General features: G+C 32.8%; 2 protein-coding genes across 2 annotated transcripts in view; both read left to right on the top strand.

The window, feature by feature from the left end:
• The window catches only part of LOC133182660 (hemicentin-1-like), a 55204-nt gene extending 53610 nt beyond the window's left edge, over window positions 1-1594 (top strand). The window contains exons 13-14 of the mRNA XM_061317514.1: window positions 228-369; window positions 1446-1594. Of these exons, the coding sequence (XP_061173498.1) occupies window positions 228-369; window positions 1446-1503 (200 nt within the window). The 3' untranslated portion in view covers window positions 1504-1594. The remainder of the gene's footprint in view (window positions 1-227; window positions 370-1445) is intronic.
• Window positions 1595-10169: 8575 nt separating this feature from the next.
• The window catches only part of LOC133182231 (protein lingerer-like), a 29524-nt gene continuing 18067 nt past the window's right edge, over window positions 10170-21626 (top strand). The window contains exons 1-13 of the mRNA XM_061316986.1: window positions 10170-10277; window positions 11036-11192; window positions 12476-12556; window positions 13813-13923; window positions 14183-14469; window positions 15281-15406; window positions 18591-18688; window positions 18948-18997; window positions 19765-19862; window positions 20238-20343; window positions 20478-20867; window positions 21082-21248; window positions 21410-21596. Coding sequence (XP_061172970.1) covers window positions 11076-11192; window positions 12476-12556; window positions 13813-13923; window positions 14183-14469; window positions 15281-15406; window positions 18591-18688; window positions 18948-18997; window positions 19765-19862; window positions 20238-20343; window positions 20478-20867; window positions 21082-21248; window positions 21410-21596 — 1818 coding nt within the window. The 5' untranslated portion in view covers window positions 10170-10277; window positions 11036-11075. The remainder of the gene's footprint in view (window positions 10278-11035; window positions 11193-12475; window positions 12557-13812; window positions 13924-14182; window positions 14470-15280; window positions 15407-18590; window positions 18689-18947; window positions 18998-19764; window positions 19863-20237; window positions 20344-20477; window positions 20868-21081; window positions 21249-21409; window positions 21597-21626) is intronic.

Below are 21626 nucleotides of genomic sequence, written 5' to 3'. Positions count from 1 at the left end.
TTAAACAGTACCCCTTGTTCTTTTTTTTCTCCTGTTGAGGGTTCCAGAATTACAGTCCACAGATGGTTTTATTAAAGACAGAACCATTCTAAAACCAATATATAGTTAAAAAAAGGAGAAGTGCATCAAATCTTTAAAAAATTAACTTCTACAGAGTATTTGAGTATTCCCTAAATGTATAATGAGTTATTACATGTACCTGCATGGCTTAATTTTTATTTCTACAGACAAATATGCAGCTGTGTGGCCTTTTATTGGAATAGTTGTGGAAGTCATTGTGTTGGGTCTTGTTATTTTCTTATGTGAGAAGAGGAGGAAACACAGAGAAGAACAGGCAGAGGCAAATGCTGAACTAGATAATATTGCATCGTAAGTAACAGGGATAAATTACACATTATGAGTACCTCATCCACCTTATGCTTGGACCTATGCATGTTTTTAATGCCCCTCTTCGAAGAAGGGAGGGCATATTGCTTTGCTGCTGTCTGTCGGTCTGTCTGTCTGTCGGTCCACCAACAGTTTCCATTCATTTTCTTTGCAGAGGTTGCATATACTGAAATGAAATTTGGTATACAGATTTATCATAAGAATACCTAGGTCAAGCTGTGTTTTGGGTATGATCGAGCAATTTTTGACAGAGTTATGCCCCTTGGACTTAGAAAATTTCCAGTTATTTGTTTTCCGTTCATAATCTCTGCAAAGGTTGAACATGAGAAAGGTGTTTTTGCTAAAGATGTGATGTAGAAGTCTATTTCTGGTTGATGCATCTCAGATAGTACTGGTAGATGACCCCTATTGATTTTAAGTTCAAAAGGTCAATTTCATTTCCATGTACACTGCCCATAATGTATACTGCCCATAATAAAGGCTTGTGCACCCTATATTTATGTATGTCAAATGGGGAGGGCATAAGTGTTTCAAAAATGTCTCTTGTTTAAATAATTTTTACATACCTTAAGGAATTAAGTAGTAAATTTCAAATTCAAATTTTCACAGCCCTTCAAAAGTTCTCAGCATTACTTGAATGGAGTCAATTGAATTTGCAATCAATAATTATCCACTTAAAAAAGATCACTAACATTAAATATCAATTAAACAGAGATTTAACATTTTGAAAAGTATTTATCCAGTTCCATATAACTGGGTATTTTCGTGACCAGCAAATTTAGCAATTTTATCCTAAAGGGGCATTTATTATAAGGATGGTTGATTTTAAGCACTAAAAATTAGGATAAACTCTTTTTATCTTCTTGGCCAACATTTGTGATTTAATAATTAACTACACATATTTTTAACATTGCCATAACTAATAATGACAAAATTAGATGGTCACTAAAAATTTCCATTATACAATATTTTTATAAAATAATTAACTGCAAGTCTACAGTGTAAAGCAGATTCACCTTGCTGCAAAGTTTAAACTTGAGTATTCTTCTACTTCACAGAAAACGAACTAGTGAGAAGAGACGTTCAGATGTCCGACAAAGAAGCACCACGCAGTAAACATCACTAACAGCTGTGATAGACTTCAGCAATAAACATCACAATCAAATGTCATGGAGACATCATAATCATAATCAGCTGTGATCAACTGTTATGGAACATTTAAAATCATAGTCAGCTATGTTTAACTGTCATCAAGCAATTAACATATCAAAATCATCTGTGATCAATTGTCATTAGCATCATAAATTTGGAGCCAGGATGTGGAGGGGTAGGGGTTGGGGTTGGGGGTTGAGGTCAGTGACACTCTGTTTACTGGGTCATAGGGATATGTTCTGTTGGAATATGGAATATGTCACCATTTTTTTGCTTCTAAATACATGATTATGTATGAATGAATATGCATGTATGGAATAAGATGCTACTACATGTAGTAATTGTTTAAACATGGAGAAAATGAAAAAAAGCAACACAATTTTTGTAACAATTGAATTGTTGAATTGGTTACCTAATGTAAATAAGTGTATAATTAGAAGATTTAGAATGTGTGAAAAAAAAAATATGGTAAATGATCAATGACTCTGCAGTATGCCCCTAGCCCAAATTTGTTGTAATAGTAAGGTGTCAGTCTATTTGTCTGTCTGTAAACAATTTTCAAAAACACTGGTCCTCCTAAGTTCTGGTCCAATTTCAATATGACTTGGTACACAAATACATTGTGCTATGGTACATAATTCTTATTTCAGTTTTTAATTTCGACAAACAATTTTGCCATGATTACTAAAAATAGAAATTTCTTTGAAATTCTTTCAAAATGCTACTAGGTACTCCCCACAGTTTCAAATGGTCCAGTTTCCATAAGATTTGATACACAAATATACTGTACGACGATTCATAATTCTGTGTACCGTTGTTTCTTATTTCGACTAAAGCATTGCCATTGTTGCTAAAAATAGAAATTTCTTTGAAATTCTTTCAAACCACTACTCCTCCTACAGTTTTGTTCATTAAGATTTCGAACACAAGTAGATTATGTGAGGACACAATTCTATATACATGTATAGGTTTTTGATTTTGACAAACAAAAAAATCATAGGTAAATGTAAAATTGATGCCAGTGATGTTTTAGTAACATTACTATCAAAAATTATTTATTAAATGTATTTTTCGTATCAGATATGACAACTTTTAAAAACAGCTAGGGTCAGGAATAGGAATTGCATGGTGTCAGTTTCCTACAAGGATAATTTCAAACTAAAAGCAATGTATATATTTTATTGTCCAACATAAAATTTGATACTGTATTTGTAATTCTTGAAAAAAATCAGACTTTGTTTAAGTGTTGAATTCATTAAACAAATTCAATAATTATAACAATTTTTTAACAATTATTATAAAAATGAATTTAATCTAACACATTACAGTCTTTTACTGCGGTATATTTTTAAACATATTTTTTTGAATTTCATTTTCACAAATTACACTGTTATAACAAATTTGCTAAATTGAAATTTTTAAATTGTCTTATTTGTTCTCATCAAATTTGCAATTACTGTATACAATGTTAATTTTACCCCATGTTATTTTTGCCCTTTCACACTTGCAAATAATTTTGCTCCGTTTTAAAGTCCCTCAGTCACGGTTCTGTTTAAGAAATGATACTGTATTCTAGTATGAATAAATAATTGCCCTGTCTTGTGTCTAGGGAGAAAGGGGCAAAAATAGAATGGAGGTGAAAATTTCCCTGTGTACAGAATCAGAAATTGGATATTAAAGAGCCATTCTCTATAATGACTTGAACTTTTATATAGGAACTGTGGCACACATAGTCTCAGAATTTCTCCAAACTCTTTATGATAATAGTCTTTGATACCGTAAACTCAAATCAGATAAAAATTGGTTGCTACATGCCAAGGTTACCATGACAACATGTCCTTAAGTTTGAAAAATGTCATTTTTTAACATGTTCTGAGTCCCATAGTTAATGTTTTCAGCAAAGCAAACAAGTGGCAATGATTGTTTCAGAAAGTCGAAGGCCTGATGTCTTAAATGCATGATAAACATATTTGGGAAATCAACTATTACATATGTTATTATGGAAACAAAGTATTCAAAAGTAATAATTTGGTTCATTCAATTTATAAAGTCATACACTTAAAAAAAAAACAACTAATAGGTTGAAATGCAACCAAATAATAGACAAAAGATCCTTAATGTAACATATACCAAGGAAGAAATATGATATTTCTCATTGGGTGGCAATGGTTGCCATGGTTTTAATACCACGAAGGGATTTCAAATTTACTCTCTGTATGTTTTAATCTGATCCTATTTTTTTAAAAAAGCACTTTTCTGTATACATGTAACTGGTGATCAATCTTTAAAGGCATGGTGTGGTCATACTTTTCACATTTCAAAAAATTCAAATTAAATTCTTCAAATAGATCATTGATATGGAAATAAGCAGAAAAAAATATGCATAAAAATTTGAAAAATATTCTGTTTCATTGGATATGTACCCTTGTATGTAGATTCCCAAAACTTATATGATTAATATTCATGAACAACTAACCCCACTTTCAATTTTGACTACCACCCAATCTCTAACTGGATGCAAGAAGATGGCACATAGGGTTTAATATTGATATAAAGTTAACAAAATCGAACATTTTCTCTTCTTGGTAACCATAGCAACAGTGTTGTATTTTTCATCAAACTTTATCAGTATATGATAGTCAACTTGAGTACTACCAGATAGGTACTATTCAATGTGAGTCAAATAATTTGTTTCTTGATTAAAAGATAAGTAAATTCCTAAAGCAGCAAAAAAATGTCACTTTAAACAAGGGGAACATTGTTGCCATGGTAACACTGCAAAGTAGCAATATATCCCAATTTTTCTTATTATGTCGGTGTTGCAAGGTCCTAAGAATGTATATTTGCCAGTCTTGAATTTTCATGTTTTTCCTCAAGATAGTAGCACTAATCCAATCTTATTATGCAACAGATTTTTCATGGTTACACTGTGTTACCATGGCAACCATGAAAGTTATTCTTAGAATAATATTGCCAATACCTAATTAATTTAGGTAAAATATTTTTATACCCCCCGCAAACGAAGTTTAGGGGGGGTATATTGGAATCAGCATGTCCGTCTGTCTGTAGACGAGATTTTGTCTGGACCATTTCTTGGAAACTGTTGGAAGGATTTGCCTGAAAATTTGTACACTTATTATTCGCCATATGAAGGTGTGCACCTGGTATTTTCATTATGATTGGATAATTTTTTTGCATTTTACAGGTGTTTTTTTTCATTTTTATTATGTGGTTTTGTCTGGATCTGTTCCCAGAAACTATTGCATAGATTTGTATGAAAATTTGTACACTTATTATTTACCATATGAAGATGTGCACCTGGTACTTTCAACATTATTTGATAATTTTTCTGCATTTTACAGGTGTTTTTTTTTTTTTTTTTTAATTTTTATTGACTTAGTCATTTCGGGTTCATGTCTAAGGTTTGAGACATAGAATCTAGAACATCTGTACAAAAATGTGAACTACAGCTTAAAACTTCTCATTAGAACTAAAAAAAAACACAAAGTATTAAAAACAGTTTTTCCATTACACAGCAGATAGTGTACCGGTAAGTCCATTTGTCCCTTGGGAGTAATGAGTGGACATGCATCCAGTTAAAGATTAATTAATGAGTTCAGTGTGGGAAGCTGTTAGGGCATCTCTGATCAAGCAGGTCTTATCTATATCTCCGGGGAATTGGGCAGAAAGAAATGAAGATCTCTGTTGTCTAAGTCTCTTAATTGTTATTTATGTCTGTCAAAATACATAGTTACTAAAACCAGCCTTTTATTTTTAAAATGAGTTTGATATAAAGGTATTAAAATCAATTTGATTTTGTATAATTAATTATGATATTTTTTTTTCAAAAATCAATTTGCAGAGTGTCATGTCTCACAAAGATGACAGATAGTTGCAAACTATTTTTCAATGTAATAAAAAACACTGTAATTATTAGTATTGATGTTTTATTAGGCTGCACCTTAGTTTCATTCATTAAATAAAGTGCCCCACCACAGCATGATACGCCCATCAAATATTGTTAAATTATCATAAACAGTTTAGATTCAATTGTTCGAATGACATCTTAGCGAGACAAGGCAGTCTGCAATTTGTTGTAAAGATATAAAAATTCAAATAAAAAATGTACAATAAATAATTAGTTTAAATTATATTATACAATATCATATAAGTTTTAATTATTATATACAATATCAAATTACTTTTAATTACATCAAATTTATCTTGAAAGTAAGACTAGCCAACAAGAACAATTCAATACAACATAAGCAATTAATTAAGAGACTGATTCCTTTTGCCCATTTCCCAAGAGATGTAGATAACACCTGCTTGATCAGAGATGCTCTACCAGTTATCTCCTCACACTAAACTCATTAATTTATCTCTAATTTGACATGCAATTTTCTGCTATCAAAATTTTCCTTTACCAGTGCCTGATCATTACACCCATGGGAGAGGTGGAATTTTTCTTGTTACAGATTGCTGTAAAGAACATAATGAAAGAAATTTGAAAACTAGTATTTTCTTGATTGAACACTTTTTTAATAAAGATACTGCAATACTCTGACATCTTTTGGGATTGCGTAATTTAAAAGTTAAAAGACATAGTTTTTTGATTCTAAGTCTAATGGTTTTCTAGTTATGATTTTTCCATATTTGGCCATAGCGTCTTTATTAAAGGTCAGAGCGACCTGGTTTTAATGTGCGACACACCTTCTACCCTAGATGTATCAGCTGACAAAGTTTGATAATTCTAGGCCTAATAGTATTAAAGTTATGAGTCGGACATGAAAAAGCTAACATGCGGACGGACGGACGGACATGAACGCTATAACATAATACGTCTTATACGTCTTAAGACAGACATATAAAAAAAATATAATGACTAATTAAATTTTCACTGTAAATGTTTAAGGAAATTGTGAACACCTCTCACATCTAGAAAACATTAGTGATTTGGTACTTTCTCTGAAAAACCCAGCGGGGGGTATTTGTCCCTTTTGGACAGTTCTAGTTATTGTTTTCTTTAGTTGTTGATTGAGTTTGATCATGCAACACCTATCATTATTGAATATGAATTTTATTCAAATTTAGTTTGACATAACAAATTTTAGAATCTGTCAAAATGAATTTACAAATTTGTTATAGAATAATATAAAATTCATAAATTTGTTTAAACAAATTCAGCAATTTGTTATATTAAATTCAAAAATATTTTTTGATAGGTCGTAAATGAGCTTCTGTAATACTCTCCCTCCCACCTAGCCAACTCCTGTGTCCTGCAGATATTTCAATGCAAACACATCAAGACAAAGCACTGCACAATAATAGGCGCTCTTCCTTTGGCAACATATAGGTAGTAAATCTCTTGGAATGGTTGAACAATTATGTTAGGAAGAGAGAGACCCTTTGGTATGGCTGGGCTACTGTGTTAAGGAGTAGTGACACTCTTCGTATGGTTTATTATTGATTAAGGAGGAATGACACCCATTTGTGCAGTTATGTTTGTTGCCAATTAATGAGGAATTAATGGCACCCTTGTTATGGTTTGGTAGGAGGAATGACATCCCTTAGTATGGTTAGGTATGTTGCAAGTTAGGAGAATTGACACTGATACCCATGGAAACGGTTAGGTCCATTGCCAAGGAGTAATGGCACCCCTTTGTATGGTCAGGTATGTTGCCAATTCATGAAGAGTAACCCTTTGTAGGTTAGGTGGTTTGCAAATTAAGGAGGAGTGGCACCTCTTGCAATGGTTTGGAATGTTGCAAATTAGGAAGATGTCCACTGAGTAAACAATTGGTACCGTAGGTTATTTGTGTTGCCAATAAAGGAGTAGTGACACCTCTTGTCATTGGTATGTTGCCAAATAATGAGGAGTGGTACCCCTTAATTGGTATGGTTTAGTATATTGGCAATTCAGGATAACCTTCGTATGGTTATATTTGTTGTGGCACTGGTACCCATCTTTATTGCTATGTGCATTGCCAATTAAGGAGGAGTAGCATCTCTTGTACAGATAATGTTGCCAATTAAGGAAGACTGGCAGTTCTTGAACAGATAGGTTATGATGTTGCCAATAAATGAGAACCGACACTGTTTGGTTTGTTGCCAATTAAGGAGGAGTGGTAACCCTTAGTATGGTAAATTTTTTTGCTAATTAAGGAGGAGAGACCCCCTTCCCCTTGGTAAAATGTGATTAAATGTGTCGCCAATGAAGGAGTGGCATCCTTGGTGGTTCGATATTTGCCAATTAAGGATGTGGTACCCCTTGGTATGGTTTGGTATTTTCCAATTAAGAAGGAGAGGCACCTCTTGGTATGGCAAGGTATTATGTCAGTAAAAGAGGATAAGCACCCTTGGCATAGTTATGTATGTTGCCAATTAAGAAGGAGTTACACAGGTACACATTGATATGGTTAGGTGTGTTCCTCATTAGAGAGGGGTTGGTGGCACCACTGTCCCATTGCTATCATAGGCGTCGGAACCAGGGGGCTAGGGGGGGGGGGGGCTTAGCCTCCCCCTTTTTTGCAAAGATAGACAATTTGTTATATATAATTTTATAATATTATATTATGTATAAATGGGAGGGGGGGTCACCAAACTTCTTATAATAACCAAAATAAGTAAATTTCTTTTTTTTTACCGTATGTAAATTAAATTCGATGGGGGTTTTACAAACCCCTACGATACGAATTAAGTATGTTTATGAAACATTATATCGTAAAGAGTTTTAATCTTTGTAATATATAGAGAATATTACATACTAAAATCCATATCATATGTCATATCAGCCCGAGTGGACCCATATCAGCCCGAGGGCTGATATGGGGCCCGAGGGCTGATATAACATATGAAATGGATTTCAGTATGTAGTATTCTATTTATCATATATTTAAAATACTTAATATGCGAGTTCACATAAAATCATTGAAGAATGTTTCGTGCATGTTTATGACCTTTTTCTTTAAAATCTAATAAAGCAAATTTTAGGTCTTTGAAAAAAATTAAGTTCACAGATGTTAGTAAAGAATTAATTTACATGTATATTTAAATAAAATCAAGTTAATTAACTTTTAAACTTTAAACAAACGTTACCTACGGTTTGATATGGATTTTTGCCCGCCGGTCCGATACGTGATGTGGATTTTCGGACCGATCCTTGATATGGGGTATTGTGACGTCACCCGTATCGCACAGTGCAGAATCGGTGTATTTACTACTAAGTATATGATAAATGTTGTTATTATATGCTAGTTTTGTAAACTGATGGGCTGTATTGCCCAAAGTTATATTCTGAATAAACTTGTAATGCAATAAATCTCTCTCTCTCTCTCTCTCTCTATATATATATATAAACAGCCATATTTTCCGCTGTCTGTAAAGGGTAATTATCAATCAGTGGCGTAGCTAGCAAAAAAATTTCTGTATTCAAAAAAGGCAAGGGGTCTGGGGGCATTGAGGTCTTGAGGCCCCCAGCGGGTCCAGGGCAGGGCCCTGGTGGGGCCCAGGGGGCGAAGCCATCGAAAGCTCATGGAATTTCAGGGTTCTAAATCAGAGAATTACTTTGATATATTTCATTTTATTCCACCTCAGTTCTACTAAATATTGACCAAAAAATGCTGAGTTTTGACAATACTTTTAGCTCCACAAAATCCCTTTCTTTAAAATTTTAAAATTTTGTGAAATACTGCAATTCATATCGTCCATTGAATATAATTGATATTTTCACAAGATTTTTTTTTCACAAGGTAAAAATAATCAGAAATACAAATTACCACATGGTAGCACCTGTTCTCTCTAATGTGATTACTGAGTTCTTTATATTTTTAAATGTACCTATATATTTTCATTCATCGCAATATTGCTTTGAAGTTTAATAAAGAGACGGTTATCATGGACTAAAGATAACCCGAGGAAAATGTTAAAAACAGAAAATTCAATGTTTTGGCAGTTGTTATAGAATTTATTTTACAAGTTAAGCAGACTTTTTTTTTATTATAATAAGTGCGAAATAAGCAGTATATGTGGATTTTAGATCGAATTATTGAATTTACAATATCATAAAAATCGTCCTTGAATGCTGAAGAGAAATACACTGCATCAAAGATCTTATAAAAAAGCTGATAATATTATGGTTAATACGTATGGATAAAATGAATCAGAATTTTTTTTTTATTATTATATAACCTATTTTATTTTGATCTATTATTAAACTTTCAATTTCTTTTTTTAATTTTAATTTTTTGTAATTCTATGTCTTTTTTTTAACTACACATATGTATGACAATTAATCACGTAATTCCTTATAAATATATAATTATGTTAAAACTTCTCTTTTTAAACAAATCTTGAGACGGTGAAAAATTCGCAAAACGCTATTTTTGATTTTTGTCATTTTCAGACAAGTGTAAGCTTGTTGCCCAGGAGTTATTTCCCCATAGTATTTATTAACATTCGGGAAAATTCGGAAAATAAACCGGAAGTGCAATTTCTTAACACCATTCCTATCAAATCTGGAAGGTAACTGACTATCCTGTTGAAGTGTTACTGTCTAATAAATTTTCACACTAAAATATACTTTTCAATTTTACACAGCATTTCTCACATACGGATTCTTATAAATGAGGCAAAAGGGAAATCCAATGTGACGTCATTTTCCGAAAATTTTATATATGGCGGCGCGAATTCTAGGTTTCATCACGTGACCCGATGCCATTGTGAGCGAAGAGACCCAGGTAATGAATGACGGAATTAGATGGGAAAATCACATGAATAATAACACTTTTAAGTAAACTGTAAAGCTGAATGTAAGAAACTAGAACCTTTGGGTGATGATTTTAATGGATCTTGTAGTTGTATATCTGTTTTTCAACCAGAATCGAAAGTTGAAGCGTAAATGAATATCGAGCATGGCGTCACATGTTCATATCCCTTGTTTTGTTATTCATTAAATGCGGGATGTGTCAGAACGTGTAGTATATTTAAAGTCGTATTTTTACATTTTTCGACGAATCTGACTTGTTGGCTTATTTTGAAGATACTAAAAGTGAATATAAGAGCCGTTGCCATCCTAGAATTAACTTCCCGTTCTTTTTCGTCTTGCAACAATTTGACAAATTTTATCATCTTAACTATTAGCTTAGTATCCTAGTATTCTGTCAAAATTGCTGTATACTCACTGCTGATGCTTCGAGATTAAAAGAAAATTTTATGAGCATGTTTCCTTCATAATATTTTTGTGTTAAAAAATTACTTACAGTGCCCTGTGTCATAGTTACAGAATGCAGTGTTGGCTTAATGTACACATTACTTTCATTTTCTTTCTTTTGAACTTTCACCATTCCCATGACATTATGATGATACTATACAAGAAAATCAATTTTCTTCAAGTTTGTAGTTTGTAGTGAATCTCGGAGAACTAAGTGGATCAGACAAGTATATAATGAACTATATAATTAAAATGCACACTTTGAAACATTGTTTTATGTTTCAGATATATCTATTGTATATAGAGTGTGTAAATAAAGTATAGCATGAGTACCACACTGAGCACGAGTCGTGCCAGCAACCGGCCAAATAAGGAGAAGCATTTCAAAACTGCAAAAGACACAACACAGTCAAGAGCAGAGGGACCATCAGATAAGGCCAAGGTTTGTTGACTTAATGGATGAAAATATTCCACCAACTTTATTATGTGTAAAATTTATTTCTTTACATCATCATGAAAATTTTAAATGGTACCAAGGATAAAGCAAGGGCATGGCTTAGGAGGGGGAGAATAATAAAGAAGTTTAAAACTTTTTCTCAATTTTTGCAGAAAGACAAGTTCCAAGTCATCTTTCAAATTTCATTTACAGTCATAAAAATTGAAGTAATCAAAGAGAAAAATTGAAATAATTATAAATAGTAATGTAACACATAAATAATCACTAATGTTTATTATTATATTACTGTAACTTTATCACTGAACACAAGAGTATTGTAATTAATTATTACTTTCTTGCAACTTATAACATCTGAATGCTCCGTACTACAGTAATTTGGAAGGGCTTGTGCCATGCCCCATAGTCGCATTGAAGTGAAAATTGGCACTGTAAATCAACCATTGGTGGCGCCAGGGTGCACAGTCAATTTTTAGCCATGTTTGTTGAAAATATTTTGCGTAGAACTTTTTTACTTGTTTCACTTTTGTTTAAAATGCAGCCAATTTAGTACAACAAATCTTATTGGTAAAAATCTGTCAAAAACTGCTTCATGTTATATGAAGCACTGAATAGGACAAAAAAGGTACATTACCTCACTCATTTACAATATTCGGTACAAATGTTGACATTATTGATCCAAAAATATGGGTAAATCGAATTGTATGCAGATTCCTTCAAATGTGTTGCACTTCATGGGTGAAAAATTGGATTTGGTTAATAAACAATCGTGTTTTCTTTGAAAATTTTTCATCATTTTGTTATTTCTTAAAATGGCACTTCAGAATACATAGATGGCCCATTCATTTTCAAAATGGCTCATTAGAAATTTTGACAGTTGTGCCATAGTCCCATTGACCTTCATGGCCTTCACAATCACTGATACTACATAAAAATGCCCTTTTTCTCATAAACTAAAAGATATCAGATAATATTATTTGATATAAAATTTCATAAAGTGTTTCATCAATTAATGTGTACAGGTTCAAGGAAGGAAATCATGTGTTGAACATGTGAGACTGCTGACTGCAAAAAGCAAAATAAAATTGTAAAAGATTGTAGGACTGAGGGGTTATGATTTCTTACAGCGTTGTTACATGACACCACATAACTACAGATTAGAACTTCTGAGGCCATGTTTATCTCATTTTTCAAAATACCTATTGTTCTGATAATTGTAACCTATATGTTTATTATTTAGGCTTATTGTTTTTTTAAATTTTTTTTACCAGGCCACTCCAGAACAAATGAGACTAGCACAGCTTACATCTGTGACAAAAGAGGATGAAGAATTTGAAAAGAAAGTCAATCAGGTAATTAATTTACCTTGGCAGACTTTGTCAGTTTAAGTCAATTCTATAATTAAACCATGCATAATCTGATCTGTTTGTAGAATTTTTATTATATACATAAGGGCTTTCAAAAAGATAAGAAACAGTTGGTACCTTTACAAAAAAGAAGGTACCTGTGGAAGTAATTTAAATTGAATGTGTTATAAGATTTTTCTCCAACAAATATTTTGGCTGGAACAATCATGATTTCAGTCGGTAAAAGTACCGGGTACCGGCAGATTTTGAAAGGCCCGATACATCCTTTCCCCACTATGAAGTTTTGGGGATATATGGGATCATCTTGTCCATTGTCAGATCATCTGCTTGCAATCATGCTGGGACCATAACTTTCTAAGGGAGAATTATTAACAATTTATACTTTACACCAATATTGCTTATAACCTGAGGGTGTGTCATGATCTTGACCCAGGGTTATTAGGAATCAGTCTGCAGGTGCTCTATAGTGATTCATTTGTCAAAGGTCAAGGTCAAAAAGTCTCTGCATAAAAATTCTTATCCAGAGTATGTTTTTCTCCACTTGGACCAGTCAGGCTTAAACTTCACTGATAGAGTGCCCATGGATAGAGGGTGTGCATGTCCTTGATCCAAGGTTCTAGGTTAGTGGTCAAGGTTAAGGTTATAGCAAATCTCCATTAAGTTCTTTTTCTTGAGCACTTTTTTCTCCCATCAAACTTACTCAAATAGTGCCCTTGGATAAAGGCTCTTTTATCTTAATGTCCTTTGCTAAAAGTGGCGCCCTTTGAGATGGTCACCATCTCAATGATGGTTATTTTTTATAAGTTCACAAGGTCACTGGCAGAAAAGGTGTAAAATTTATGTCTGGCTGATAATGTCATAAGAGAGAAACATCAATAGATTTTGCTTTGGGGGGGTACCTATCTTTTTCTTAGCTTGCTCAAAGTACATCTTAGTTTGTTGTTTTATATTTACATGTATATCAAAGTGCTTCAGCTGTAGTAGACATATATGTATATTGAAATGTGTAAGTTCTCAAATTGATTTGCAGAGAAATGTATAGCTATTGCCAACCAAGTATACATCTTTTCTACTTTGTGTGACATATTATGATCAACCAGAATAATTGTTGGATTTTACAAACTTTTTTAGTGCTCACTTGTTAATAAAAATTGGAAGATTTTGAAGAAGTAATTTGTTAATGGAATGTTTTTTATCGATTCAGATGATATGATTAATAATGGATGTTGAAATTTTTTCAGGTTATGGAAATTACTGGAAGGGACAAAAATGTGTGTGAAATAGCTTTACAGGACTGCAAAAATGACACAGACAGAGCAGTTAACATGTTGCTGGAGAATGATTTTGAGGAGGTATAACTTATTTTCCTACAACTGTTAATATTAGATTTTTCATCCATAAAACTCGGATTCAATTAGTCAAGTGGCAATAATTTATTGACATCTTGAAGATTCAGAATAAAAATCATGAAAAATACACGTTCAGTACAAAAAAAATTGAACAGGCCTCCAATGATAAAAAGAAAGAACAGATTACATCTGTGGACATGTGTTCATGATTGCGAGTGATCTTGTACATAACTGTATCATTTTAACATCTTTTTTATTTCAGGGAATGGGTGAATGGAGGGAAACAACAAAGAAGAAGAAAAGACAAACCCCTTCTTCTAACTCAAACAACTCCAAATCAGAACCGACCAGTAATCACATTGAGGAGGAAGCTCCTAAACAAGAACAGAACACAGAATTAGAGAGACCTGACCGACGAGATCGACCAGAGAGTAGCAACCGACGGAACAAAAGACCTGATACCCGCCCTCCCCGACTGGCTAATAAGGGGAGGGGCCGAGACAGGCCAGACTACTTCCGTAATGACAAAATGAACGGTGATACTGAAAGGTATCTACATGTAGTGCTTGCAATTTTATGTTTCAATGGAAGATACATGTACTTATCCAGTAGCATACAATGTATTTAGTAACATGTAATTAGCACCATAAAAGTACAGATATAGGCAAATATAGCTGTATTTTGTGCAAATTTCCTTAGGCCTAAGAAAAATATAATATTTGTTTACTTTTTACATGATCATGAAAAAATAAAATGGGTCAGTATGTAGGATTTTGTTTAATTCTTAATTTTTTTTTTTTTTGCAACTTCTAAAAAATAATGAAAGACAGCTTGAAGCACTCTTCTACTGACAATAAAATATCTTTTTTAAACGATCTACTTGACAGCTCTAAAAATTGCTACTAAAATGTGACCTTATGACCTATAAACCATCATGTTTGAAAAAAAAAATTACAACAACAAAATATTTGGATCAGCACAAAAATTGAGGATCAGTTGAATAACCTTAAAATATTTTTTAGGCCTTATTGAAAGATATGAAAATAGAAAAATAGAGAATAACAACAAAAAACAAAAAATGTGAAAACTTCCCATTGATTATACTTTGTAGTGGGGATTTTTTTTTTTCATGTTTAAAACTGTTTCAGTTTTGTTCTTATTAGTGTGAACACATCCAAAAGTTCAGAAATAGGACATAAGCTTTTATAGAGTCATGATATTTAAGAAAAAAAATAAGGATGCTAGTTCCTTGAATCACTTGCATTAGGAAGTTGGTGAAGAATAAAGTATTTGTATAATACTGCATTGAGAATACATACTTGCAGAGTGTTTACTCATATTTTAATTTATCTATTTTTAGTGACAGTAATTTTGGAACATTCAGTAACAAAGAACGTGATGGAGAGGGAAGTCGTGGGCGAGGTCGAGGGAGGGGCAGAGGTAGAGGAGGTAGGGGTGCAGGAGGGGGTAGCAGTGGACGAGGAAGGTAAAAGTCAAACATTTCTGATAACTTGTAATTTTTCTTTTTTTAAAGAGACACCATGAGTCATAATTATGTATTTCTGTATTGTAAATGAAAAGATTTATCAAAAATATTAGACAAGCTCAACTGCATGGTAAAGTAAACAAAGAGTGCAAGATATAAGTGACAGAAAAACAAAGGTATTTACTGCACCGTCCATGTCAAGGTCACATAACTTTCACTTGGAGTGTAAAACCTGTTAACAATATTTATTGGAGCATGTTAGGTAAACAATATATTCTGATAAAGGTTTTTCCAAGATTTTATTGATATACTGACATGCCACTCACTTATTGGAACTTGGGGTCATGGAAAACTTGTTTATTTTTTCTGCACACATACAATCAGGAGGAAGGAGTATGGCAATTTTTTTTTTCTAGGCCAGACAATATTACTTTTTAGGTTTGATACTGACTGTACAGAAATATATTGGATGGATAAAATCATATAGATGGCTACTCTGATTTCAAAAATTAGAATAGAAATAAATTAGAGTAGTGGCTACTCTAGAAAACATTTTGGAAAATGGTTTCTGTATTAATTTCTAATACTGAAAAGTAAATACGACGCGTTGACCATATTGACAGATATTTATTCTCACCTTTCGGACATAAAATATAGCTGGCAGTCATATTTGTGACATTTCAATCCAAAATTTCAAAAAAGTAATAATTTGGTTTGCCACAGAAGTAAATATTTTAGGTTCTAAAACCCATAACTTTATAACACCTTGTACTTTCAAGAATGAACCAAAATTTGCTTGAGTTATGCAAAAATTCAATTTTGTGTAAATTTGTGTAAATTGGTGTCTCTTTAATATATATTCCAAAAAGGACAGGGCTAGACAAAAAGGATTGCCCGATGCCTGGGACAACCAACTTTGTTTGGCGGGCAAGTTATTTGATAAGGCCAAACAAAAAAATATGTTTGTTTACTGTTACATGCTGAAAAAAAATAGGGTCGGTGGGTAGGAATTTTTTTTATTTTATTGAATTTTTTTATTTACAAATTCACATGAATTGGTTGAAATACAAAACAGTTTTACCATTGTGTGAGACTTTACTTTTGTTTGGACTTGCCATGGGCAATAGACAATATCTTTCTTGCCAACTGCCTTACAGCTACCACACAATGGTAAAACTGTTTTGTATTTCCTCTTTAATTTCATGTTGCACTGACTAATAAATTTAGTGTTTTCCCCAGACAAATTTTAATGCATGGGGGGAATTTTGCTGAATTGACGGCGTGCAGCGTGTCTCAATTGAGTTACTTGACGTACATGTATCTGAATCTATATTTAAGTGAAAAATACAAATGCATTACCAGTATTCATTTACCGTACATATTTTTAAAAAAAATTTAAATGATAAATGCATTTTGAATAAATTGTCAATTTTAAATTTCAAAAAATAAACAATTGAATTCTTTTTTATAAAAATAGATCTAATCATCATTTTTTTTTTTTTTTGTATATTTATTCTCCTCTAATTAGCCACTGTCTTTTTATGTGCTGTGTTATTCTTGCTCTCTACAAACTGAATAGACCCTAGTGACCCCCCCCCCCTTTTTTGGTTTAATTTACTTCATTTTGTGGCTGTCCCTACTTTTACAGTCATCTTGAAACAAAAAAGGGTGCACACTATGTAGCACCAATTACAACATGTTTACATCGGTGTCTGAATTTTTTTTCAATGTAAGCTGTTGAATGCAGGTCTTTGTGTATTTAAAGCACGTGCGCTTGACCGAAGTACTAGCCCATAGTTCTTAGAATAAATAAACAATGATAATGTTTATAGGACATGTTTATTTTAAGTATATATTTATGCTAAAAATGGTTGAAGAATTATGTGTTTAACTAATGAACCCTTTTTGATGTCGGAACATAAATGCTATTTATAGAATGACCTGGAAATGTTGGAAAAACCCACATGTGCAATAACTTTCACGGTGTATACTATCTTACAGCAAATAATTTATTTTTTATGGTTATAAATATTTTTAATCAAATAAAAACTTAATGTTTAATAACACACCAATAAATTGCAATAAACATAAATTGACACCTATTGCATTATACCCCATACCGTGATTCGCATCGAGTTCACCACAGGTACGCAATGTGTGTAGGATTCTAGTGATTTGAATTGTTTTATTAATAGATTGATAACTGATAACATTCAAAGTAAATCATATTCTTAAAAAATTGCATACCAATAATAATTCATGCATAGCGGGAAGCATAGTGGCAATGTTTGATGCATGGCGGGAGATCTTGAATGCATGGCGGTATCGCCATGTAAAAACGGCCTGGGGAAAAAATTATAATAATTTAACCGAAAGTACTAGAAATAGTCTATTTCTAGTACTTTCGATTTCAAACCGTTGATCGATTAAGATGCATGTAAAAGTTAAACTGATCAGTTAGTGACTTCTGGATTTTTACGAGGATAAAAAATTTGGGTAGGCGATTAAATATAGGGTCGGTCGGGTAACCGTAAACAAACATATTTTTTTATTACGCCTAAGTGGTACCTGCCCACAGACGAGTGCTTTTCCAATATACAACAAATCAAATGTTTGTTTTACCGCTGTTGAAACATAATGAATCACAGAAGAGCACCTGTTTACATTAGTGTTTTTTAAAGATTGTTTTTATGTTTTTTATTTTAAGAAGTAAAGATATTTATGAAAATGTTAAGTTAACAATCTTTAATAAAACAATTATTTTGTTTCACTCAAAATTAGACAAGATACTTGTAAAATTTTGACTCATAGACAGACTTTTTGTGTAATGCAATGTGTTTATGAATTACAGTTGAACTTCAGTATCTCAAACACCGATATCTCAAATACCATGAATATGTTGAAGTGATCTGGAAGTCCCAACCACATATTCTTTAAGTATTTTATGCTCAATATCTCAAATCCTTTGATATCTGGAAGTTTTTTCTCAGTCCCATGGAGTTCGGGATAACGAGGTTTGACTGTATTTTCATTTTGAATTTCGGGCCATCCAGGTAAATAACACCTGCACTAATTAAGACCACTCCCCTCTCCTCAGGTAACCATACAGTGAAAAATATGGATCTTAAGAGAATGAAATTTTTGTTGAATAGGATTTAAAGTTGTGTTTTTTTTTCCTTTGCAGAAGTTATAACAGACCACAGAGATTTGAGGGTGGTCCTCAGATTGACACATGGACCAATGAGACGGCAGTGAATGCTGAGAAAGAGAATACTACCATTGGTACCTTTATTATGCAAATATAAGACTGGGAATATTTTATTCAGAGCATCTAGTGAATGACATTTTCTAGTCAGTGCCTTTAAATACTCAACGTAGGATTAAAATTATATATACCTGTTCATATACACATGTACATGCATTCAATCCAACTGTATATTTCAGAGGATTAATGAATTGTTCATCCCTTAAAGGGATTCCCTTAAGCCATTTCTATTTCTTAGGAACCTCTATATACCTATTTTACCTTTGATTTTTCTAGGTGGTTGGGGAGATGTGGAAGATTGGAATGAAGATCAATGGACAGGAAATGTATGAATGTTTAACTTTGATATTTAATAATATATATATCAGATGTTAACTTGCACATTTATTTGCATATATTTCAAAGAACAATATATGGTTTACCAATCTGACCCTATGCTTCTCCAAAATATGAAAGTAATGTAAGAATTTAAAACTCATGCTTTCTGAATTGTTGAAATTCCATGCAGTAAGATCATACAAATTGTTTTTCTCATATGACCTCCTAAATGCTAATATTGTGACGTCATGAACTAGTGCATTTTCCTGTATTTTCTTAAGAAGTTGCAGAAGACATCAATTTTTAGTGGAATTTTCTTTCACATGTAAACATTTTGAAAATTGTGATTTTTCAAAGAAAATTACACAACATATTCAAAAGTTGATGTGGGTGACGGCTGTGTACACTATTTTCTTTAGGAAAATGACCCCTGACATAAGTCTTTTTGAGGCTTTTTCTGTTTAAGACTTAGGAATGTAACATATTAATGACATTTATTTCCAGAATGGTCCACCTACATGCCATTTTCCCTTAGGATTTATCATATTCATATACTCACCTCATACATAAGCCAATTTCAAAACATTTTTAAAACATTAAATTTTTAGGGCGCAAGAAAGCCCAATCTGCATCTATTTCATTTGGTAAAGAACTTGTTTAACTATTCCAATACGAAAAATAACTAATACTTCATCTCTGAAATGAATGTCACCATTTACAGTAAATTTCAATAACGTCAAGGATTATTGTTAAAAGAATTTTGTTTTTGTTGCAGCTTACTGAAAGCAAGGTGTTTACAGCATCAACACAAAACACTCAGAAATCTGAAAATACCAGCAGTTTGAATGACTCTTCAAATGGAATTGGTCAGAGGTAAAATGAATTTCATTTTTTTAGCTCAATTCAATGAAGTGGAGTTGAGTTTATGCTAATACTCCAGCTTTGGCCTCCCATGTTAAGTTTTTTGAGCATGTCCATATCCTAAGTAATTAAAAGCCTGCTAGGACCAAACTTGTATGGATGATGATGATGCCCTACTTATAGATAACTTTTGTTTATCTTTAATTGCTTAGGTTTTATTGCTAAGAGTTACAACATTTTTCAGGATACATGCATAGATATATAAAAAATATATCAGAGCAAATGAATTAGAATTTAGAGAAAAAACCATGGCATATGCATGATTAACATACAATGCACATTTTTACAAAGTACAATTTGTTTAATCACCACAATACTGTTTAACAGATTAGATCTTGGATCTCTACTTCAAAAGTCCAACAATGACACAGAATCAGCTTTTATCTCCCAGTTCAACCAGGAAGCTACAGAGTCCATTAAAAACTCCATTGGCGTAAGTAAACTGATAATGGTAAATGTATATTCCCTTTATATCTTTTTGACAAAAAGTCTCAAATTTTATATGAAGGTTGTGATATATGAAGCTGTAGTGATTTATGATAATTTAACATCTGTTGTGTTCTACAGATTGGTTCTGGGAATCGAGCTCAGTATTCTAGTCAGGAGTCCAGTCGATCTACGTACAGTAACAGTACTCTGACAACTTCAGCATTGACCGATCACTTGCAGACCTCATCGCTGGCCTCTCAGCTTCCTAGCTCTCTAGCAGGTGACATGACCTCTTCACTCTCCAATTCTCAGGCAACAGCTGCTGTAGATGCCTTGGTGTCAACATTTACACAGCAGGGTCAGAACATTGCAGCTAATGCCAACTTGGACCAAATAAGTAGCAGTAATTTACTACCAGTTGTTTCACAGAATTCCAGTTCAGACAGTTCATCTACAGGGAATCTGCAGTCTGTGTTACAGCAACAACGACCTAAACCTCAAAGGTCAAAGTTACCTCCTCCTTCAAAGGTATTCATTTCTCATCATATTTTTTGTAACAAAGCAACAATTTATTCAATGCATGTGCTAGGCTTATTCATCTTATTGAAGATTCAATTGATTCAATTGATGGAATAATTCAATTTTGCTCAATATGGATCTAGCATATGTCTAAGTTAAGTGATACCACATGAATATTGAGGCAACATAGATAAGATTTGTAGCACACTAGCTTCTTCTCCAGATTCCTGCTTCAGCTGTAGAAATGCCTGGACACCAGAATCACCAGATGGGCAATCTAGATGTACAGTTTGGGAACTGGGAGTCATCTGCTGAGTCCTCTCTGTTTAGTTTTGGTTCCTCTAGTGACTCACCAGTTTCTAAGAGCATGGCTAGTAGCCTACCAAGCAGGTATATTGATTTAATTATTATTGTAGACCTTTTCAAATCTGAGTGGTAATAGTAGGCCTTCAAAAGACAGTAGAACTGTATAACTTAAATATTTTTGACTACTCATCCATCAAACAAGGATTTGATAGACTTTATTGGCATAAAGATGTTTTATATTTTAGCACAAATGCTTCAATGAACAATCACATATCTCAACAAAATGAATCTGTGATGGCCTCAGGGATTACCACCCCTCCCAATAGCAGCTCTTCATTGGCCAGTCAGGAATCTCCAAGAAACAGCATGTTTCATAATTCACCTTACACAACTCCTACCAAGAAAGAACCCCCAGCTCTTGGCCAAAACAAGGTAATTTAAACCTTATAGTCAAAAGTCACT

The sequence above is a fragment of the Saccostrea echinata genome, unplaced genomic scaffold (assembly GCF_033153115.1).
Source record: "Saccostrea echinata isolate AGI-Se365-2 ecotype Australia unplaced genomic scaffold, CSIRO_AGI_Sech_v1 ptg000009l, whole genome shotgun sequence".
Lineage (NCBI taxonomy): Eukaryota > Metazoa > Mollusca > Bivalvia > Ostreida > Ostreidae > Saccostrea > Saccostrea echinata.
The sequence above is the reverse complement of the archived record's forward strand: the minus strand, read 5'-3'. Positions and strand labels throughout refer to the sequence as shown.